General features: G+C 42.0%; 1 protein-coding gene across 1 annotated transcript in view; it reads right to left on the bottom strand.

The window, feature by feature from the left end:
- Positions 1 to 3,940: 3,940 nt before the first annotated feature.
- Positions 3,941 to 24,386, bottom strand: part of LOC307210980 (vomeronasal type-2 receptor 26-like) — a gene marked incomplete at both ends in the record, with an annotated part of 47,216 nt that continues 26,770 nt past the window's right edge. Inside the window, 9 exons of the mRNA XM_079967178.1 lie at positions 3,941 to 4,839; positions 5,441 to 5,567; positions 6,806 to 7,033; positions 8,402 to 8,468; positions 9,042 to 9,211; positions 9,492 to 9,731; positions 15,265 to 15,324; positions 16,865 to 17,092; positions 19,497 to 19,790. Coding sequence (XP_079823304.1) covers positions 3,941 to 4,839; positions 5,441 to 5,567; positions 6,806 to 7,033; positions 8,402 to 8,468; positions 9,042 to 9,211; positions 9,492 to 9,731; positions 15,265 to 15,324; positions 16,865 to 17,092; positions 19,497 to 19,790 — 2,313 coding nt within the window. The remainder of the gene's footprint in view (positions 4,840 to 5,440; positions 5,568 to 6,805; positions 7,034 to 8,401; positions 8,469 to 9,041; positions 9,212 to 9,491; positions 9,732 to 15,264; positions 15,325 to 16,864; positions 17,093 to 19,496; positions 19,791 to 24,386) is intronic.

Genomic DNA, 24,386 nt, shown 5'->3' with positions numbered 1-24,386 from the left:
GTGCTGCCTTGAACTCTTATATTGCTCCTTGCTTGTCTGGATAGAGAATAGACAGGGGTGTGCATATGTATGTAGGAACTAGGCTGCAGCAGAAAAGGTCAAAGGGGGGAGTATTCATTGTGCTTTCCACTTTTGCCTCTAGCAATACCCACCATTGGCATATGCCCCCCCCCATAAGGTTGCCCAGAAGGGACTGTGGCCTGGTTTCATGAGCTCAAAGTAGCTACTCCATGTTGTGTGTGTGTGTCTGTGTGTTCACTTACATCCTAAAGGAATATCTTGGTCCTGGCACTTATGAAGGTACTTGGTTAGTTCAAGGCCAAGCTGACCTTTTCCCCACACTGACCCATGTCAAAACCGGGGAGCTACTTGTGTGAATTCTCATAAACATGTTTTCCTTCACCTCTGCACCTGCGCCTCAAGCCACATAGAAAATCGATGGTGTTGCCAAGGTGACGTTTCCTCTCGTATAATTATCCTTACTCTAGCCAAAGCTCTAGGGATTGAGCCAAAGATTGCCTGTGAGAAAAACCAGCCCAATATCAGAATCAAAGGCAAGGTAAGATCATTCATTGCATTGTGTCTGAAACTCCTGGTGTGTTAAATAGCCCCGATGCTGCTGAGAGTCTGTCTTTTCCATTCCCCAGTGCCATGAATAATCATGTTTGAGCATCTGAGGTCTAGACTTTTGAGTTTTGATATTTCTTTTCAGATGCATTGGGATGAGAAGTTTTCTTTATTTCCGAATTTTGTCCCATCGTATCCTCAGTAGTTTTGCTAGTAAGAAAAATAAAGTACATGCTCTGTATCACAAACAAAAAGCAACCAGTGCACCTCACTGAAAGTCTCACCCATTGTTAGGATTGTGCTTGTCTTTAGGAATCCTCAAATGGGCTATTTTTGGGTGTCAACACAAACATTTTGGGGGGATCCATGAAGAAGGGGAGCTGGGTCATTCGAATTGTCAGATCACCCACATCCACAGAGGGAAGCAGCACATCTAAGGAATGTTCACAGCGATGACACAGGCCAGATTTATTCAGGGAAAGCCCCATGGAGTCCTTGCTTTCCACAAAGTCTGAGCAGTCCCTTGTAAGATCGTGTCGGCATGCATGTTAAAATTCCCTTGGACCTCCAGATGAGGTGTTTCCAGGAGAACATCTGGCAGAACCTCAAGCAGCTGAAGTAGGGAGTTCTTGGTGCAGCAGGGAGGCTGGTACACCAACAGGAATCCTGCACTGCCCCTTTTGCCAGAGTTCCAGAACATGCACTCAGAAAACTGTGTCCTCCTAATAGGTCGCTTCATGAAAACTAAAGACTTCCTAAAAAATCATTGCAACCCCACTCCCCGCCAACATGACCTGAGTTGCTGTGCGTAAGAGAAACCTGGCATACAAGCAGTGGTAAGAACAGGCCAAGCTGCTGTGTCCAACCAAATCTGGGTTACTCATGCCAGGTCAATTCCCCCATCCATGATCAAGTCATAGATGGCACTGTTTTTATTGGTCATTGACATGGCAGTTAAAAGTTAATTTATTAATTTAAGTTACCACTAGTTGTGTTCTAAGACCAATTCACTGAAGCCCTAAGCAGCAGGAACACAGAACATAAAGCAGTTACACCTTCAGGATTGGACCATGGCACAGATGTCCAGGGAGCCCTGTTCGGGTTGCCATTGTCGGGATCTCTGCTCGGCCAAGCTGATAAATCTCATCTTCCGGAATCGCCCTCCCAACGAATAATTAACGACCTGAGCCTTTGATGAGGCTCCAAGGCACATTCCCCCCTTCAGCAGAGTTTCCAGCACAGGAAAGAGACAAGAGGTTTGGACTACACTGCAAAGACTTTTATTTCCAAGCTACACAGACAGCAAAGAAATATACATCCTCTCTCTATGAAAGCAGAGAGCAACTCAAACAAAGGAACAAAGGAAACATGACACCAGTAAACATCACATCCGTCTCCTGCCTCCGTGAGACTTCCAACAGCCTGGAAGGTCTCTGGAATGTAAACAGAGTCCTGTGACTCCAAGCAGCTGCTCAGTGGCAAAGAGAAACTAGCAGACATATGTCCTCTTTTTCCAGAGCATGAGAGCTGTCATAGCGATAAAAGTATAAGTTGGCAAATGTGTCCTCTATTTTGCTCTTCTAAATATGGCAGAGGGGGGAACTAGATCTAAGGAAGACTTTGAAAAATATTGGGTTTGACTCATTCTCTAGCTAAAAGAGCCCCAGTGGAGTTTAAGACTGAAATATCTGCAGCTTTTGCAAAGTGTGGGAAACATAGGTTGTTGGACTTTTAAACACCCTGGCATTAAGCACCAACAATGTGCTCCCCATGCCTCTACCCCTCTGGCAGTGAATAGACCACAAACTGAAGTAAGAGCACCAGCAGCGGACTTCCCTTGTTGGGTCGTGGTGGCAGTGCTGCAGAGCCACACAAGTGACTCAACAACTTTGGATGATCTCTTTGGATTTTTTAAAAAAGGTATCGTCTTATAACTGAAGGATTGTCTCCATCCCCTTCATTCAGCCTGGACACTGAGGTTCAGCTGCAAGGCTCTTCTGGAGGTTCCATCACTGCAAGAAGTGAGGTTAAAGGGAACCAGGCAGAGGGCCTATTCGGTACAGCCCACCCTCTAATTTATTACAGTCATACATTGGGTTACAGACGCTTCGGGTTGTGTGATTTCAGGTTGTGCACATCGCTGAACCCGGAAGTACCGGAAGAAGAAGAGTTTGGATTTGATATCCCGCCTTTCACTCCCTTTAAGGAGTATCAAAGCGGCTAACATTCTCCTTTCCCTTCCTCCCCCACAACAAACACTCTGTGAGGTGAGTGGGGCTGAGAGACTTCAAAGAAGTGTGACTAGCCCAAGGTCACCCAGCAGCTGCATGTGGAGGAGCGGAGACGCGAACCTGGTTCCCCGGATTACGTGACTACCGCTCTTTACCACCACACCACACTGGCTCTCAACAAGTTACTTCTGGGTTCTGGCGCTTGTGCATGCGCAGAAACGCTAAATCGCTCTTTGTGCTTGGCCAGAAGCGCCGAATCGGAACCCACGCTTGCGCAGACGCGGCACTGTGGGTTGATAACACTGCGGGTTGAAACGTGTTTCCCACACAGATCAAGTTCGCAACTCGATCATCCACTATATTATTATTATTACATGGGGGCGTCTTATAAACGAGAAAAGATGGTACATTTAAAGAAAATAAAGCGACATAAACAATTGAGATGTAATTTGCAAAAAATTATTGATGATAGTCACACTGCTTTAATAATGTATTCATGTTTCAAAGGTGAGAGTCAGTTCAGGTTTAGCTCAAGTGTTACTTTTCATCAGAAAATCCTCATGGAAGGAAAACCTGATGAATGCTTGAACTATGAAAAGAGCATTTGGTGGAACCCACACTGTGCATCCCACCAACGAATGATTATTGGGAAAGAAACAGGATAATATCACATCATGTTAGAAGTACTTATATTACTTCAAGCCTTGCTGCCCTTTTATATAACTCAGAAAGGTTAAAATAGTGTCCCTCTTTTATATTGCAATAAAGCTCAGAAGTTTCTCCTCCTTGGGTGGCCACATTGCATCTTGATTCATACAAGAATCTAAGCACTCAAAACCCACCAGGGAAGCATCTTCAGGCAGCTCAAGCAACAGCAACGGATCATCACCAACTTTTAGCAAGTATACAAGCTTTAAATATATATATAGAGAACCTTCTTCTGGCAAAAAAGAAAAGGATAAAGGGTATGTAACTGTATGTAAGTACCTATTGTAGAATAATAACAGGGACCCTGAAGCCCACTACATGTCCCAAGGTCCTGTATCAAACCTGAATTAAGTTCACACCAACTGTTTCTGATTAATATTCTGTTTTAAGCAAAACCCATCCCTTTATATAGCCTGGAGAATCTGCTGCCATCTTTAGGTTTTTGTTGTCAAGTGCTCCTTTGTGTTCAGATCAGGCCTCAGTATAATGATGTAGCACTTTGGGATGAAGATGCAGCCCAGAAGCCCAGCACTGGAGGCCAACATAGAGAAGACCTGCACGGCTACCATGTATTTCCCCTTGGTGCTCAGATAGGTGGGCACAAAGGACACCCAAACACTGCAGAAGACCAGCATGCTGAAGGTGATCAGCTTGGCCTCATTGAAGGCCCCAGGCAGCTTCCTGGCTAGGAAAGCCACCGTGAAGCAGATGGCTGCCAGGAAGCCCATGTAGCCCAGGGCACCATAAAACATGGCCACAGACCCTTCATTGCATTGCAGGATAATCTCTGCAGGCTGAGAGTGCATGTCAGACTCTGGGAATGGGGGAGAGGTACTCAGCCAGGTGGTGCAGATGACAACTTGGACACTGGAACAGGAAATGACAACAGCGTTGGCCAGACTTTTCCCCAGCCATCTCCTCACTCTGTTCCCTGGCTTGGTGGCCATGAAGGCCAGCACCACAGTGATGGTTTTAGCCAACAAAGAAGAGACGGCAACAGAGAAGATGATGCTGAAGACCATTTGTCGGAGAAGGCAGGTTTCTTTCTTTGGCCGACCTATGAATAGGAAGGAGGATGAAAAAGAGAGCAGGAGGGAGACAAGGAGGATGTAGGAGAGGTCCCGGTTATTGGCTTTGACTATGGACGTTTCTTTGTACTTAAGGAAGATTCCTAAAACAATGCTTGTCATTAATAGCAGCAAGATTGCAATGGAAGCTAAAAGGCTTCCCAAAGTTTCTTCATAGGTCAGGAAGGAGATACGTTTGGGAACACATTGAACTTGACCCTTGTCTGGATGCTGATCTTCGGGACATTTGGTACAATTCTTTGCATCTAAGGAGGAAAAAGGAGTGCTTTAGCATCATTTAAATCCATCACCATCTATGTTCTATTACATTTTAGGGGGAACGATGTCCATATAAGGGAGTGTCGGGAAAAAAGAATGTCTAAAAAGGGAGTGGACAAAATTGGTTATTTCACTGGCTTATTTAATATTTCTGCTTATACTGTTGCCTTCCTTCATGATGATAGAGGTGGTTTTCAAAAGTTTCTCAGTTTTATCACCCAAACAACCTTGCGATATAGGTAAAGCTGAGAGGCAGTGACCTCCCACAGAGGTGCTTCTTGTACAGCTTTTGCTGAATTTATACTGTCCTGTTCCATTGTTTTACCTTATATAAATGGTTTTACCTTATATAAATAATATATTTGACCACTGAGGATGCCCTCACCATGATCATTAATTTGTAGACCACCAATTGCTTCCTTTTCATTCTTTGTTTCAACCCACTTCCAAGAATGAACTTAGATGAATAGAGAAGGCAAAAAAAGAGACACATTCAAAAATGTCTTTTGACTCTTCACAGAAAGTCTTCCTAAGTGAATGTTTCCACAATTTCTATTCTCAAAAGGGCTCCTGTTTATATTCACCCACCTTCCTGAGCAGAGGTGGTCCCTTCTGCACATGGGGCACAAGCATAGCAGCAAACGGGCTTTCCTTCTTGAACCACTTTGGCGTATCCAGGTTGACAGCTTTTGGTACACCTGGAGCTAGGTATAGTCTAAACATAGAGAACATGCATCAAACAGAAAGTGTCAGGACTATTTGTGTCTCTGTCATTCATTTCTGGAGTTTGGAATGGACCTAAGAAGGGTCCCTATTCCCACTGACCCCAGGCACTTTTCCAGGGAAGCATTTTGATGCTGGACAACGTGGCAGGGAAAACTCTTTGGTGTGTTTCCTTTCTTGTTCAGAAAATTATATCTGCATATTCTATACAAAAGTATCCAAAAAGCAAATGACAAATCCTAGAATGACAGCGATAACAAAACAGCAGCAATAAAACATACTTATGAAGTTAAAATCAAAGGACCCCTAGATGGTTAAGCCCAGTGAAATTTGACTATGGGATGTGGCGCTCATCTCCACTTTCAGGCCAAGGGAGCCGGCATTCATCCTCAGGCAGCTTTCTGGGTCATGTGGCAGCATGACTAAACCACTTCTGGAGCAATAGGACACTGTGATGAGTGCCAGAGTGCACAGAAACACTATTTACATTCCCACTGCAATGGTACTTATTAATCTACTTGCACTCATATGCTTTTGAACTGCTAGGTTGGCAGCAGCTGAGACAGAGCAATAGGAAAAGCAGTTAAACAGACCATCACCTGAAGACTCCAACTTCAAAAACTGCCTCCTAAATTATGGTTACTTTATTATTCTTTTTCCAAAGCTAACACCATGCTTGTTAACCATCTAAGCACTGAGGCCAGGAGATGCCATCAAGATTCCAGGTAGCAAGAGCTCTCCTTTCCACTCCTTGCTTCCTGAAATCTGGACATGAATCTCATTCACCCCCTGGGCTGACTTTGGAAAACCTTGCATTACACTGATTAGGGCTTATCCACACTTCCTTTTGGGCCATCTTTCTAGTGACAGGTCCATTCATTAAAGCTCCATGTCAAAGCAGCCCTTTCCTCCCTCCCTCCCTCCCTCCCTCCCTCCCTCCCTCCCTCCCTTCCTTCCTTCCTTCCTTCCTTCCTTTTAGCAGTGAATCAGAGCAAATGGCAATTCAGGTTTCCACAGGAAAGTGCTGGCAGAAAAAAACACCATAAAACAAAAATCCTGCTCAGACACAGATCAGGACCTGTAAGTCGCATTGTGGCAGAAATGGAAGTCTCAATGAGCCCTTACTCCCCAGCAGGTGTGCAAGGGGCTGTAGTCAAAGCGCCCTTGGAATTATTCAGTAAGTGATTAGACCATTACAGATGTCATGCGGGATAAAGTAGAATGCCATACCTTCTCAAACCACTTGGGCCACACAATGGCTTGTGAGTTGATTGTGAACTTGGTGTCAGTGGATCCGTCTCTCCTTACACTCCCAACCAGCACTCTTACACGAGACTTATTGGGAAACATCACCCAGTTCTCAATGTCATAGTAGAATGGAATCTCCCCATTCTCATCCAATCTGAGGCTGCCCATGGAAGTATTCAAAAACTGAAGTCCTCCTAAGAAAGGGTGGAGCTGGAAGAGCAGTTAAAAACACCATAATTTATAAAATAGAAAAGTTGAATATCAGACCTCTACACTTTGAGCTCTAATCTCCTAGGAATTGGGGTCTGTGCATATTTCATCTGGACTCGTGAGCCTTTTGCAGCCATTCCTTTTTCTTTATTAGAACATTTGTAGGCAACTCATTGTATAAATTAATAAGGTTTCCCGGGAATAAGATAAATACAAAAGACAATAAAAATACTTCTTAAAAAATAAAAATAGCACAAATACCAAACTTTTTGAACATAGATGGTGCTACAAATCAGTGCACAGCATAGATGCCAACTCCATGGGGCCTGGGTGCCCAAGTACCTACAAAATTCCCCATGAAGGGGTCGGGCATCCACAAATTTTGGTGCCAGAGCCATGCATGCTGCATGACACCTACAGGCCCAGGCATAGGGGCCATATTGGCACTCCTAGTGCACAGTTAGACCCTTACCTTATGAACAGAACACTATTTCCCCAGCTGCTCACTGTATCACCATGGAAGGTTATTTGTCAATAGGGGTCACCTAGGTCTGCTCACAGCCAAGAGCATAGGAGTGGGATGTGTGGCCATTCAGAGTAGTCCCCCTGCCTGGTAAAATTATCTGAAAGTAGGGGGAATTTGCACATACATACTATCATGAGATTGAAACTTTTGTTGCTCAGTATTCTAGATAATGTGGAAGCCTGCAAATTGAAGACTTCTCCTTTCCGTTCAAAGTGTATCCGCTTTCAGTAGAACTTGCACAATGCCACAAAGGAGGACATTGTCTCCCATTATCATTGGATTGTGCTAATTTATTGGCATAGAGGTAAATTTTTTAACAGTTAATATAATTTAAATACAACCCCCCCCTTTTTTTTTAAAAAAAAAAATCTGTTTCTTTCAACAGCTTTTCCAACAAGCTGAGAAGGTCTTTGCTTTTCATGTTCCTTCTGTAGTTTTACAGTGTGTTTCATACTATCCAAGTTGTTAAAGAGCCCTGGACTCTTTTGACAAAGGCCAATTTTATCATGTTAAAGTTTAGATATTAATATATAATTAAAAATTCCTTCTGTTTTACAGTTGATGTTCAACTTCAAGTCCCAGCAGAGACACAGTGGGAGATGAGGAGGAACCAACTTCTGCGATGATGGCTGCATCTCTCTCAGGGCGCCAGAGAGGAAGAACTAGATGGTGGGGGACTGTTCTGACCTAACCACAATAGGCAGAAAGGTCTGCTTCTGCCACAAGACTCACTAATGAGATTTTCCACCAAAAGGAGCAAAAAGAAATAAAAACCCCAGTCCTAAATCTGAATCCAGTGGTGGGAAAATGAGTTGCAATTTGCAACAAGGAAAAGGAAATACCTGCCATGGCTGTAGCCTTTGACGTTCCAGCCTGTCTCCTCCACTCGCCATCAGCATGACCTTTGATCTGGATGAATATGCAGCTTTTAAAGCCTGAGCCACAGCTTGGATACTGAAGTAAGTGATATAGCTGTCTTGAGACAGGGCTCTATCCAGCTCCTCTTCAGGCAGCAACTCCAGTTTCTCATTCTCTGTGCATCTTGTCCGACCTTTCGCAGCCAATGTGTGCTTTCTATATAAACAATGAAATGCTTTATCCCAAAACTGTTCAAGAATTTTGAAAACTGGCACATAGGATTGGTATTTGTTCCTTAGTTGGGGCTTCATTATGAAGGACAAAGATCCATGGATGAACTGGAAGAGATCAGGAGCACTATGAAAACCAAAATTAACGTCTAGAAGACCTGTTGAGATCCAGACTTTCCCCCCAATTTGTTTCTCAAGAAATTGTTGTATTATCATGAGTTCAGTCCATGCCCCTTGACTGCTTTTATAGTAAACAAATATTTTGACTTGGTCCCATATTGTAAATGGTTCACTTGGGATGAGATATGGATTTAGGTTATGTTCTGGTATTCTTTTTAATAAGGCAATGCAAATTCCATTGCTGGTCATCAGAGGTGTCAAGGCACTCAAGAACCTTTCTCCATTATCATTGTCTGAAACCAAGAGGCGAGTCCACGTCCATCCAAAATTCAGGAGCAACTTGACAATCCCCCAATACTGACTTTCCCCCTTGGGGACCATTTGGTAGACAAAGGGGGCTTCAGTTTTCTCATCCAGTGTCTGAGTCATAACGCCATAACTGATCTAGTGAGGAAAGGAAGAGATTAGTGATTTGTTTGATTTTCAGGAAAAGGAATAGATACTGTATTTATTGTCTGTTATTACTTATTATCTGTTATTGTCTGAAAAAAATGTGCTTGCTGCGGTTGATTGCAGTTTTAGTCTGAAATATTTGGAGAGTGCCAGATTGGTGGATGGTGGAAGAAAGATCTACTATCACTAAGGGTTTTCTCACTTTTTCATTTCCCATATTGACTCTCCTGGGAAGAAAGTGGAATTTATTTCTTGTCCCTATCCTTCATACCTGTGGGATTTTGTAGATGCCAGACATGGCTGAAATCTCTTTCGAGATGGCAGAATTGCTCCCTTCAAGAACAGACAGCAGGTTATTCCATTCTCCACAGTTATAGTTTGGAATATTGCTTTGCCCTCCTGCAAGCAGGTCTAGCATGGCATCGGAAGTCATCCTTGCATCAAAAAAGTTCTCAAAGAGGTTGTAGCCCAAGGAGATGTTGGGTAAGAACCTGGAATTCTGGTTGATCTCCTGAACGGGGAACAAGAAGGACAAGATGTGCCAGTAGAACCTAGGCGTAAAACTGCAATTAAACATCAAATAAAAAAGGTCAGAAACCTATTGTAACCATGTAAAGAAAACAAATCTTCTTTCTAATTGATATCAATCTCAAAGTAGCTCATCCCCAAACAATGATATGTATGTTTGAAGTTTGGGCTGAGACAAGGAATATATTTTTATTATTATTTATGTAATAAATTTATATACCGCTCTTCATCTGAGGATCACCTAGTTACAAGGTGTAAATCTATTTACCACTTAAAAATAAAAACTAGGAGATTGCAAATTCCATTGCAAAGAAAGAAAGAAAACACACATCTTTCAAAGTGGAAAATTGCCTTTATTATTATGAATTAAGTAGAAACTGTTGGAGTGGTGTTGGAGAAGCATGACATCCAGCGGCATCTAATTACTTACCATCCAAGCCTTTTTGAGGGAATCTGGGAAAAAAAGAATGGGTCTTCTAGAGTCAACACACTTGGAGATATGATCCCACCAATTATGAAGTCTCCGGGCCGGTAGTAATTTTGTGTTCTACTTTCTTCCCAGATCTTAAAGGGACATATTTTTCCTTGATTTTTGCAGTCTCCATGTGTCATTAGCAGGAAAAGCAGGAGGGAAATCATTTTGCCTATGCCTCCTACTCTTCTCTTGTGGCTGCTCCTCTCTCCTCCCCAGCCAGGTAATCAGAATTCAAAAACACTTGCAAGAGGAATGCTGCAGTGACTTTCCCAGTATGGGCAACATTCAGGTATCCCTCAGCTGTTCATTCAGACTGTCTCTGACAAAACAGCTATTCTCTGCATCAGCCTTTCTCCCCAGGCACAGAGCTAGATATAACTTCCTGCTGTCCTTGATTGTGCTGTCTTGGCAACCTCCAGAAATATATCTTGATCTTGTCAGGAATAAATAGCTATGATTTTGATAATTATAAGGAGAATAAATTTGACACTGCAACAAACTTTAGTCATTGCAAAGTTTGGGTGGCAGGTGCAGAGCTGGAGGAAAAACATGTTTATAAGAAATCACAGGTGAATTGCCAAAGTTTGATGTGTGTGTGTATGTGTGTGTGTGTGCAAGTTTGGCCTCAACAGCATTAGGAAAGCTCTGCAGCCAGATGAGACCAAGTCCCATCTAGTCCAGCATCCCATATATTACAGTGTCTGATCATACACCTTTGGGAAGCTCACAAGCAGGGCATGGGGGTAAGAGCCCTTTGGTGGTCTTGTTCCGCAACAAACGCTATTCAGAGACAGTGCCAGATTTACGTATAAGCTAAACAAGCTATAGCTTACGGCCCCACTCTCTTGGGGGCCCCAAAAAAGGTTAAAGGGAAAAAACCTGCATGTACATTTCCAAAATATAGAATAAAAAACAAGGCATAGGGCACTGCAGGAAAATACATCTTTCTTCTGAAGTTCAGAGATGTCTTCTTGGCTCAGCATCAAATTGTGCAGGTTCCTAGAAACAGTTTCCCAGCACACAGCTATTAACTGATCTTTAGAAAAAAGAAATAAAAGAAACTGCAAAAAGAAAGCGAAGAAGAAATACAATGAATGCAACAACGAACAGAGATAGAGGTGGTGAAAAAGGTTAAATATTTGGGAATTTGGGTAACAGCCAAGAATATTGATCTATACCAAAATAATTACATCCCGGTATGGAAGGGAATAAAGAAGGATCTGGAGGTGTGGGCCAGAATGAAATTATCATTTTGGGGAAGAATTTCTACAATAAAAATGACGGTGCTACCAAAGATGTTATTCCTATTTCAGACCTTACCCATATTAAAGGGTACAGGAATTTTTAAAGAATGGCAAAAAGTGATTTCAAGGTATATCTGGCAGGGGAAGAAGCCTAGAATAAAATTTAAATTACTGACGGATGTAAAAGAAAGAGGAGGCTTCGCCCTGCCAGATATGAGACTATACTATGAAGCAGCCTGTCTATGCTGGTTAAAAGAATGGATAAAGTTAGAAAATAATGAATTATTAGATCTTGAAGGATTTGATAACAGATTTGGGTGGCACGCGTATCTTTGGTGTGATAAAAAAAGGGTTCATAAAGGATTTGGAAACCACATCTTCAGGGGTTCACTAATAGAGGTTTGGGAGAGATACAAGAATATACTGGAACCAAAAGTTCCACACTGGCTGTCCCCGTTAGAGGTAATAACTGTGAAGAAGATCAATATGAGAAATAAATGGGCCACTTATGGGGAACTGATAGTTAAAGAGGGAGGAAAATGGAAACTGAAGCCATATGAACAAGTTAAAGATCTAGTTTACGATTGGTTGCACCATTACCAAGTTAATGAAATATTTAAAAAAGATCTGAAGGAAAAGGGTTATGTGGAAAGGGAATCAAATTTCCAAAAGGACATTATAAATAATGAGTATAAAATTCTGTCAAAAATGTATAAGATATTGCTGGAATGGAATACGAAAGATGAAGAGGTCAAATCGGTAATGATACAGTGGGCAAAGGATTTTGGGTACAATATTCAATTTGAAGATTGGGAAAAACTGTGGAAAGAGCATTTAAAATTTACAGCATGTATCACACTGAAGGAGAATGTGATGAAAATGTTTTATAGATGGTATATGACACCTGTAAAATTAGCAAAGATGTATAAGGTTGATAACAAATGTTGGAAGTGCAAAGATAAGGAAGGGACATTCTTTCATCAGTGGTGGGAATGTAAGAAAGTGAAAAGTTTTTGGGAAATGATATATAATGAGTTGAAAAAAATGTTAAGATATACTTTTGCGAAAAAACCCGAAGCTTTTCTTTTAGGTATGGTAGGAAAGGACATCAGAAGAAAGGACTGTAAGCTTTTCCAGTATGCGGTAACGGCAGCCAGAATCCTGTTGGCTCAGAAGTGGAAACAAGAGGAAATACCGACGATAGAAGAATGGAGACTAAAAATGACAGACTATGCAGAACTGGACAAATTAACTGGGAAAATTAGATATATTAAAGATCAAAAGTTCATCGAAGACTGGGGGAAATTTGTGGATTATCTGAAAAATATATGTGGTGTGAACACAACGCTAGCGGGATTTAAAGAGGCACTGTAAAAAAAAGAAAATAAGTATTGTTTATGAGAAATAATAGGAGTAAGGAGGAAAAATGGCAATACGAAAGAAGGGAATGTGTACTGAAGGTGTAACTACGGATGATTGTCAGAGACGTTGAAGGAAGTCAAAAAATAACTATGATTTGTTGTATGCGGGATTGAACGAAGAATTGGAGGGAATTTTATAAAATGTATAATAATAAAAATTATTTAAAAAAAAAAAAGAAATACAATGAATGCTGGCATGTATAAAAGGTGGAATAGATTGGTTTAAAGTGTATCAATGGGACAAAAACATTACAAATCCCCATATAAATCAATGGGTAACACCAGCCACCCAGACACTTCATTCAGGCTCCAGCAATAAACACAGACCCTTCAACCAAGACTGGAGCTTAGTGGAGCTTGGGAGATGCCAAATTATCACTCCAACTAAGAAGGAGGAAGTCTTAGGGGGAGCCCCTGCAACACCACCTTCCCTGCCCAAGGAAAAACTTGGTTGCTCTATTCCTGGAAAAACTTGGTTGCTCTATTCAATAAGCGATCTGTCTGGATTGAGAGGCAGACCAAGGTAGAATCACTTTCAGCTACAATACTGAATGTCATTAACTGCATAAGCTACTGACCTTCCTTGGGCTCTAGGGATGCTAAAAGAACTGTGTTGTACATAGTTGTTCTACTATGTGCCAGTACAATATACTACCCCTGACCTTAGTTAACTGTCTGAGATATTTTCTTCTACAAGCAATGTTGTGGCTTCAATTACGCAATCCACTGGCAAGCTGACTGCACACTGCACACACCCCAACGTTACAAAAACATTTTCATCATTCATTATTTATGGGAAAGGAAGAGTAAAAACGTTTTGAAAAATACATTGAATTTTGCATAGCTCGCTGTTGTCATCTGTTGTCACATTTGTAAAATGCACTTTACAACACGTTTGAAATGTTTTACTTGCAGCTATTTAGCTGAGTCCTTAGAGAATCACATGACATATTTATTTTTTGTTGTTAGGTGCTCCTTTGTATTCAGATCAGGCCTCAGTACAATAATGTGGCACAGATTGGCATAATACGCTACAAGAATTTACTGAAATGGCGCAGTTGACAAATAGCCTGAGAGGCAACTCAAAACAAAAATTTATGCAAAAGTGGGATAGATATAAGATATATCTTCAAAAATACAGTAAGGGGTCACTATCTATGCTAGCATAATTGACGTTGGAGAGAGACTGAGTTGAGAAATAAGACCAAGGGTACATATTGATACAGGAATGTATTAGATAAAATGCAAAGAAATATACAATAATAAGAGTACATTCATTTGTAAAAAAAGAAAAAGAAAAAAGGAATATACAACAGGATAGACAGGAAGTCCAATGTATGGGTACATATATGATTTTGGAATAGGTTTTTGTCCTTGTTTTTGCTTCTTCTTTTAGTATATAAACTTTGTATACATGTTGAAAATTATAGTACAATAAGCCTTGTGATGTAATATGATAATGTTTACTGGTGAAACATAAGAACTTTAATAAATAAGTAAAATGTGTAGCTGAGCCCTTAGAGAATCATATGGCATCTTTAATTTGAGTTGTTAGGTGCTCCTTCGTATTCAGATCAGGCCTCAGCACAATAATGTAGCACTTAGGGAGGAAGATACAACCGAGAAGCCCAGCACTGGACGCTAAAATAGAGAAGACCTGCACGGCTACCATGTATTTCCCCCTGGTGCTCAGGTAGGTGGGCACAAAGGACACCCAAACACTGCAGAAGACCAGCATGCTGAAGGTGATCAGCTTGGCCTCATTGAAGGCCCCAGGCAGCTTCCTGGCTAAAAAAGCCACCATAAAACAGATGGCAGCCAGGATGCCCATGTAGCCCAGGGCACTGTAAAACATAGCAACAGACCCTTCATTACATTGCACAATGATCTGCCCAGCCTGGGAGTGCATGTCAGACTCTGGGAATGGAGAAGAGATCCCTAGCCAGATGGTGCAGATAACCACTTGGACACTGGAACATGAAATGACAATGGAGTTCATCAGACGCTTCCCCAGCCATCTCCTCACTCTGTTTCCTGGCTTAGTAGCAAGAAAGGCCAGCACCACAGCGATGGTTTTTGCCAACACAGAAGAAACTGCAGTGGAGAAGATGATGCTGAAAGCTGTTTGCCGGAGAAGGCAAGTCGCTCTCTTTGGCTCCCCAATGAACAGGAAGGAAGACAAAAAGGAAAGCAGGAGAGAAATGAGGAGGATGTAAGAGAGGTCCCTGTTGTTGGCTTTGACGATGGGTGTTTCCTTGTATTTAATGAAGATTCCCAAGGCAAAGCCTGTTGTTAAAGACAGGAATAGGGAAAGGAAAGCTAAAATGATTCCCAAGTAGTCTTCATAAGCCAGGAAGGTGATAATCTTGTGGATACATTGATCTCGGTCTTTATTTGGATGTTGATCTTCTGGACATTTGATGCAATGATCTGCATCTAAGGAGGAGGAGAAAAGAGGTCCAAACATCATTCATATGAATAACCATCTGTGTTCTACAATACGAGGAAGAATAATGTGATGCAAGGGTGATCAGGGAAGGAGGCATTCTAGGGAGGGAGAGGCAAAAGTTTGTTTATTTCCTTTTTCAATGTTTACCATAGCACCCTGACTTTCCTTCAAGGAGAGAGAGGGTTTCCTTGCTTTTTCTCACCCAAACAACCTTGGGATATAGGTATAGCTGAGAAACTCTCACCTCCACGGACATGGGCCTGGTGTCTACATTGTACAGCTTTCACCAAATACCAACGACATGCCTCTTTACCTTGAGCTTTTACAGTTCATATTTTGTCTTCTGGGGCCCATATCATTTGGGTGTGTTTTTTTCTTTTATTCTTCTGGTCTATTTGCAATTATTTACTGTTATATATTTATCCAACATCTCCAGCAACATTTCAGTTAGCTGGATTGGAGAAAATTTGTTAGAAGGATAATTGTTCACTATTAAGTTTGTACATATGTCTTTAAATAGGTAGCACAAACATTTTTGTATTTCTTCCATGTAATAATTTTAATATGATTTATTTTATTTTGTATTGTGCTTTCGCTAAGTGAACATTTACTGTTTTTTTAAATATATATATATTTTAAAAAAACAACTCATTTTCTTTTTGGTGTGGTTTTGGTTCTTTTCTCACTGAGGGCACCGTTTAATATCCCTAAATAAATGCATTGTCGGCAGTGCACCCAAAGTTCTCCACTTCGCTCTCCACTTTTTGGCCAGAGATTCCTATTCCTATTCTCCTTCTAACTTGGAGTCACCCACCTTCACAAGTAGAGATTGTCCCTTCTGCACATGGAGCACAAGAATAGCAGCAAATCGGCTTTCCTTCTTGAACCACTTTGGTGTATCCAGGTAGACAGATTTTGGTACACCTGGAGAAAGGCACAGTCTAGCCATAAAGAGAAAAAGGAACATCAAGGAGAAATTGTTAGGAATTTTTGTGTCTATAGAGGTTATTCATAGAGTTTGGAAACAAACCAACTGGATCTCTGGTTCCACTGGCTCCGAACCCTTTGCTCACAAGAGCGCTTCTGTTGCAGAACAACATGGCAGGGAAATCTCTTTGGTGTGTTTCCTTCAACATTCATATCCCAGATAAGTATATTTAAGGCAAAAGATACAGTAACAATCTCTGAACAGCAGCAACAACAATTAAACAGGCAATAAAACATACCAGCTACTGAAGATGCTAGCTTAAAAAAAATGATTCTAGATTCAGGTAGGTAGCTGTGTTGGTCTGACGCAGTTGAAATAAATAAAAAAATCCAAAAAATGTCCAGTAGCACCTTAGAAACCAACTAAGTTTGTTCTGGGTATAAGCTGAAGTGTGCATGCACACGAAAACTTATACCCAGAGCAAACTTAATTGGTCTCTAAGGTGCTACTGGATAATTTTTTAATTTTATTATTTTTTAAAAAATGCTTCCTGATTTGTTTTTGTTTTTTGCCCAGTCATGGAATCAAGGGTCCCTTACCTGGTTAAACCGTTTTGGCCACACAATGGCTTCTGGGCTAATGGTGAAGTTGATATCAGCAGATGCCTTTCTCTGTATATTCCCTATTTTCACTCTGACACGAGACTTATTGGGAAACATCACCCAGTTCTCAATATCAAACTCGGCTGGCAGCTTCCCATTTTCATCCAAGTGCAGTCCATTGATTGAGCCATTTGAAAACTGGATTTCTCTTAAGAAAGGGTGAAGCTGCAGTGACAGGGAAACATCAGATAAACTGCCTGTATTCTGTACAGTGTTTTATACTATATTCAGTTCTTTTGTATCATTTTTAAAAACTGTTTTGTAAGCTGGCCTGGCAGCTTTTGAAAAATGGCAGTATATAAATGCTGAGATAAAAATGAAAAGAGAGCCCATCTCAACCAAGTGTAGAATCCTATGGCCAGGAGACCTTGTGCCTGTGCAGTCTGTTTTCTAGGTGCTACTAACTGTTGATGGGCATCTTCAAGACTCAGCAGGGACAGAGGAAGAGGTGAGAAGGGTCCAACTTCAGCTGAGAAGGCTGGATCTCTCTGTGGGCAGCAAGGAGGAACCACCAGAAAGTGTGGGGTTCTTCTGACAAAACTTTGACCTCAGCCAGAAGCCTCACAAAACTGGATTTGCTTCAGTAACGGACAGACATTTTGTCTCACTACTCAATTGGATTCCAGTTGGTTTTGGGGTTTTTAAAGTGTATACAAAATGTGGAGTTTGGGGGGGGGGTGTCATACAGTTGGAATGCTGCATATAAGAGGCAGTCAATGTTAGGGACAATACGTACACAACTTGTTTAAGGGTAGAATTCACTGGGGTGTGTGGTGTGTTAGGGAAGGTAGTTTGTCCACCTTTGATCCTCAGCTCTCCCTCGTGGCTCCTAGAAGGTGCCAGCATGTGACAGCAGCCACACTCTGGGAAATGGCTTTGACTAAACCAGGTGAGGGGGGCTGATGGGTTTCAAGCTCTTGGTGAGTTAGGGACCTCCTTTGTATACAAAAAACCAGGCTCTGGAGGATTGAGCGGGTGAGACCAAGAGTGGCTCCTATGGTCAAGAAGGTGGTTACTGCATGTGCTATAGAGGGAAATGAAAGCTGGATGGGGTTTTTGCAACCTGAGAAACTAGCCAGGGCCGTCTTAAGTATATCTGGTGCCGTGGTGCAAAGATCCCTCTGGTGCTCCCCATCACCCCGTATCCCAGAGTTGCTGACCTTTTTACGGCGCTGCCAGTAGCTTTGTGGGGCTGGAGGAAGGGGGCAGCAGCTGGAGGGAGCTCCTCCGGCGGGGAAGAGATGGAGGTTTCGGGCGCGGCACTGCTTCAGCGAGACGGGCGAGGGGAGCGAGCTGATGCCGGGAGGCCCAAACAACTTCCACCTCTTCCCTGACGCCCTGGTGCCCCACACCACTTTCCTCTATGGGCAAGACGCCCCTGAAGCCAGCCCTTCTAGGAGAAGGGAAGCTTGGATGCAGCCTTGCAGCCATACACATTTGTGAGAAAGGTTTCAGGAGTAAACCCTGAGGAACAACCCATAACTGCTGCCCTGTAAGGCATCTTCAGGAGAAGGAAAGGCTAAGGAGTAAACCCTACACAAATCTGGAGTCCCAAAGCAGGTTAAGGGGCATCTTGTGTTCCTCCTTCCGCCAACTCCTGCATCCACCCTAGTGCCCAACATATTGTTTTCCTTTCATTTGGACCATAACAATGAGAGTGAGGGGAGGGTATTCTTCTGCTCTAGGTCGCCCAGGACCTCCAAACACACTGTCCACGCTTGCATAGTAGATGTCAACCAGTAACTCCTACTGATAAAGGGTGTAAGTAAGCAGAAACAATGCTTTCCATTCATTTGGCTTTTGTTTTCTATGTATGTTGAGATGGGGAACTTGTGCAGTTGGAATTTATTATTGTAGTTATTAGTAGTATTTCATTTCATTTCATTTCATTTCATTTCATTTCATTTCATTTCATTTCATTGTACCTTGCCCATCAGACTGGGTTGCCGCAACTTCCAATATACAAAAACAGAACAGAACATCACACATTTTGTAAAAAAACAAAAACCTGGCTGGGACAATGAAGTTCGGTGTGAAAAAATGCGGAAAGAATTACCTCCCATGGCTGCAGCCTTTGATGTTCCAACCAGTCTCTTCCACCTCCCATCACCATCCACTTTGATCTAGATGAATAGGCAGCATTTAAGGCATGTGCAACAACTTGGACATTGAAGTAAGTGTTGTAGCTATCTTGAGACAGGGCTGTCTCCATCTCTCCTTTGGGCAGAATCTCCAGTTTCTCCTCCTCTGTGCATCTGGTCTCGCCTTTTGCAGCCAACACATGCTTTGAATATGAACAATGAAATGCTGTGTTCCAAAATTGTTGGAGAGCAGATGAGTATGGACTATTGTAGCCACAGCTGGTCCTTCTTTGAGCCTTCAATACAAAGGACAAAGAACCATGGATGTACTGGAACAGAGCAGGAGGAGAAGACATATATGTATTGGTGTCCTGAAAAGCTGCCGCAATCCAGATTTTTGCCCCAATTTCTTTCCCAAATGTCCCTTGTAGTGTCATGATTGGAATCCATCCCATTCGATTTATTTCGTGGTAAACAATGACACTGACTTGTGTCCAGGTAATGAATGGTTCAATTAGACCAAGCATTTGATGACCATTCTTTTCTGGAAATCTTTTTGATAATGCAATGCAAATTCCTTTCTTGATCATTAAAGACCTCAAGGCACTTGTGAACCTTTCTCCGTTGTCATTGTCTGGAGCAATGAGGCCAATCCACGTCCATCCAAAATGCAGGAGCAACTCAACAATCCCTTGGTACTGAGTTTCTTCTTTGGGGACGATCCGGTAGACAAAAGGGAACTGAACTTCTTCAAGTGCCTGAGCAATAAAGCCATAACTGATCTAGGGGGGAATAGAAGAGTTTGGTGTTTTACTTTGCTTTCAGAGGAAAAGACCAGGTACTAACCTGGGATGATCAATATCTAACAAACTGGGTACTGGCTGAAGCTGAGAGTTTTATTCTGAAGCATTGGGAGTGCATGAGGTGGGAGGGGGGCTTGGTTTTATTAAATCAATCAATCAATCAATCAATCAATCAATCAAGCTTTGAAGAAAAACCCATGGAGCCATGGCTCAGGATTTTCTTGCTCCTGTTATATTGCTGAACTTCTCCACTATCACTCCATTCCTGTGCCCCACCCCTGCAAATACCTGAGGGATTTTGTAGATGCCTGAGAAGGCTGAAATCTCTTTTGAGATGTCAGAATTTGATCCTTCAAGAACAGCCAGGAATTTGCTCTGTTTTCCACAGTGATGGTTGGGAATATTGCCTTCCCGGCCAGCAAGCAGGTCTAGCATGGCCTCAGATGTCCTCCGGGCATCAAAATAGTTCTCATAGAGGTTGTAGCCCAGGGTGATGTTGGGTAAGAGCCTAGGATCCTGGTTGATCTCTTGAATGGTGAACAAGAAGGACAAGACGTACCAGTAGGAAACAGGGGTGAACCTGCAATTCAATATAATCATTAATTGTCAAACTGCTGTTCAGCATTTAATAAAACTAAACACTATTTGAACCCCAAATAATGGTCTGTATGCTTGTGTGACACATATCCTTGTTGCAAATGTGAAAACCCATTTGCTGCTTAAGAATAAAAATGGGCGAATTCACACTTCATTGCAGAATAGAAGCACACAGCCTTCAAATAACTAAACACAACACACACACACACAAACACACACACACACACACACAAAGGCTGTGATTGCTGCAGTAGTCTTGGCTGCTTCAAAGGGAGTGGGGAAATACCCCTTTCCTGAAACAGAGAACTCTTGTCTATGGAATAGGGGATATAAGCCTGCAATCCCCACCCTGCTTATCTACTGCATCTGCAGCATTTTCTTTTCAGCAGGCATGGACTGTGCTGTCAACAAAAGTCACTTTTAGCCACACCAATGATGGACAGGGCAGCTCTTTTCTCAAGCAAGCCATCAAGATGCACTTCTTGTTCCCTTTCTCTGAGACTGTCTTGGGTCCATGAGATTAGGGGGCAGACACAGCAGTGAGGAAGGATCCTTAGGAATATGTTTCCATGCCCAGAGCCAAATTGAGTCCCAAGATACATTGTACTTGACTGCATACATTACTTTGTATCAGGGGATTCGGGGGGGGGGGGGTTCGTATCATTCCAGTGGGGCGGGGGGGGGGAGTTCTTTTAGATTTGATAATGTTTTAAGAGCATGTATATAGTAGCTGTGTAACCAGAGGATTCCTGCAGCAGAACTTCAACATCATTACTCTTTACCATTCCTGGCCATTTCTGGGTTGACAATGAAGAAAATTCCTTTCCCATACAGTTCAATTTACATGTTTTTTTTATTGCCTCAGGTAATAATCCCTGCATTTCAGGGGGTTGGACCAGATGACTTTGGGGTCCCTTCTAACTCTACAATCCTATGTCTCTATGATTCTAAGAAGACAACAATTTACACTATATGCATAAACTTAGAAGCTACTGGTGTATCATGAGCCACACACTATAAACTAACTAAGTCAAGTAGATTAATCCTTGTCTCAGTCTGTATCAGAGTTTGCAGTCCATCAGGATGTTGTAGTCAAACTGGAAGCTTGACTCAGTCTGAAGGCTGAAAGGCTAATGGATGCAGCAGGCTATAAATTAGCCAACACACACACTCACACAGAGATTTCTCCTTCAGCGAGAAAAAGCTGGGGGGACGGACCCTTTCATAATGAGTCATGACAGATGTCTATATCCTTGACCTGTTTTCAGGAGGTCCACCTCAGCTGGCCTTCGAACCCTGAACAGAAATCAGAGGAGCGACGTGGGGTGAGTGGCGTGGTGCTTTGAATTGACTGCTTCTTTCATGGAGTGAAGCCGCATTGCTGTTGTTGGAGAGCGCTGACTTTTTCCTGTGGACAATTGGACTTTAAACAACTACCCGTGAGTAGAATGGAAAATTGGATTTTCAAATACCTTAATTTGGCATCGAAACGGGAAGGTTTTAAACAGGAAGTCCACCTTCCTTTTTTGTAAATAGATTGAAGCAAAAACACCACAAGCTAAAGTCTTGGAAAGCCTTTGGTAAAGGATTAAATTTCCATTGGTTAAAGTTACAAAAAACCCCTTGGAAGCAGGAGAAGAGGGGGGAAATTCTGGACCTAGCGAGCCTGCAGGAGAGAGTAAAAAATCAAATTACCACTGCTCTGAACCTGGAAAAGGGCTGTCAGAAAAAGTGATGTTTTGGGAGAGTTCATTGACTATGAACAGAACGTATTTGACAGCTAGCTAAATAAGAGAAAGATACTGTTTCCATTGTCCTCTTCTGCATTTAAAAAGGAGGAAAAGTACCTGAAAATTGAAACTATCTTTATTGCTTGAGTTGTGCTTGAAAGGACTGATACAAGTGGAGACTGTATCCCTCTAGAGGGAGCTTTTGAAACTGTTACAGGAGTGTAACTGGGAAAGCTCCAGCTGCAAGATAAAGAATTGCGAGAACTAGAGATGGACCTTGGACTTTTTAAAAATGTTGACAGGAGAAGCCATAGTAACTGCATTATGCAAGATAAGCTATTTGCTGGAACAGCTTCATAAAAAGACGGATGACATGACTATTAAAATTGACAACTTTGGACAAAAAGCGATTAATTTGGGACAAAAAGTGAGCACCAAAACAGAAAGTATTCAGGATTTGGTTCAGGAATCTACTTTGGCAGGACAAAGTGTGGAGGAGAAGGAGAAAGCTGTTGTTGCCAAACCTAAAGTAATACTAGCGGGATCCTCAGCCTCACAGAAGCAAACTGATGACTATAAGTTGAGGCCTTTTACGATTGAATTTAGGAAAAGTCAGATTTTGGGGGTTGGAGCCCGGCTTGGATTGAAGAAGGAAAGTTGGAAAGATCCCTCTATGCAGGGATTAATGGACTTTTGGGATATGGACTTGGGTCAGGAGGAGATTGAAGCTCTGCGGGCCTTTGGACTTGGAAGAATCTTGAAACATGTTCTGAAATACTGTTTGGATCTTAATTTTAGCCATGGAAATTTGGCTGACATGTCGAGAAGGAATAAAAGCATTGTTAGGTTGGAGTTTCCCCGAGATCTGTTCTCTAGCATTAAAGAACATGAAGAAGATCTGCAGAAGGGACGTGGAAAAGAGTTAAGAGCCTCGGACATAAGATCTCCAGGTTGATGGACTATATGGAATTGACGGAAAGGACTGGCAGAATCCGAGACCAAGGAGAAGAGATGGTGGAACAAGATTGGGAAAGTTAAAGTTTATTTATAGAAATACTGTAAAATTAATGAATGATAGAAAAATGTTGGAATGAAATTTTATGGCCTTAGTGGAAATGTTATAAGGAGTTAAGCATATATAAGTATTCTAGTTTCAATGGAAAATAAGGTTAAAAATATGTTAAGATATCTATAGTATGACAGAAAACAGAGAAAGATGGAAAGGATTTGCTGAAATAATTAATAGAAGTGGAATACAAAAAGGGAGGCGAGAGGAGGTCGATGAAACAAGGGAATGAAAATAGAGTTTGGAAAAGGAGTGATGTATGCTTTTAAATTGTTTTTGTTTTGTTCAGTTTGGGGTTAGGGTTAGGGACAGGATTTTGTTTAGTTTAATGTGGTTAGTTTAATGTGTTAAGGTTGTGTTGTGTATTGTTTATATTATGTATTGTATTGTTTTCTTTTTGTTTTCTTTTGTTTTCTTTTGCTCTTTTCTCTTTTTTGTAAACTTTAAAAGTAATAAATATTATTTGAAAAAAAAGTATTGGTAATCCATAGCTGAGCAGAATTTTTTGTCTCACCTGTACCTGCACCCCCCCCCCCATTTGTGATTTGCTAGTGAAATCTGTTCATCCAGAAATGGAGGTGTAATTGAGGAGGTCAGGTATGGGAGAGAAGTTGGGGGAAATACTTCTCAGCTTGAGATCTCAGGTACCTCCTGTTCGTCAGAACAGATAATATTGCTTCTTGATGGTTCCAGGAAAGCAGGGCTGTGGAACCACTGGCCAAGGTGGTCCTGAAAGCCTCTCTATCTGTTCCGGCGTAGGCCACATACCCCTCCCTAGCCATGCCCCTTACTGGTCCTGCTTTGTGACATTCTTGTGTGTTTTTGCATGACTGAAGTGCTGCCTTGAACTCTTATATTGCTCCTTGCTTGTCTGGATAGAGAATAGACAGGGGTGCATATGTATGTAGGAACTAGGCTGCAGCAGAAAAGGTCAAAGGGGGGAGTATTCATTGTGCTTTCCACTTTTGCCTCTAGCAATATCCGCCATTGGCATATGCCCCCCCCCCCCCAAGGTTGCCCAGAAGGGACTGTGGCCTGGTTTCATGAGCTCAAAGTAGCTACTCCATGTTGTGTGTGTCTGTGTGTTCACTTACATCCTAAAGGAATATCTTGGTCCTGGCACTTATGAAGGTACTTGGTTAGTTCAAGGCCAAGCTGACCTTTTCCCCACACTGACCCATG

This window comes from Podarcis cretensis (genome assembly GCF_951804945.1).
Source record: "Podarcis cretensis genome assembly, chromosome: 2".
NCBI lineage: Eukaryota > Metazoa > Chordata > Lepidosauria > Squamata > Lacertidae > Podarcis > Podarcis cretensis.
The sequence above is the reverse complement of the archived record's forward strand: the minus strand, read 5'-3'. Positions and strand labels throughout refer to the sequence as shown.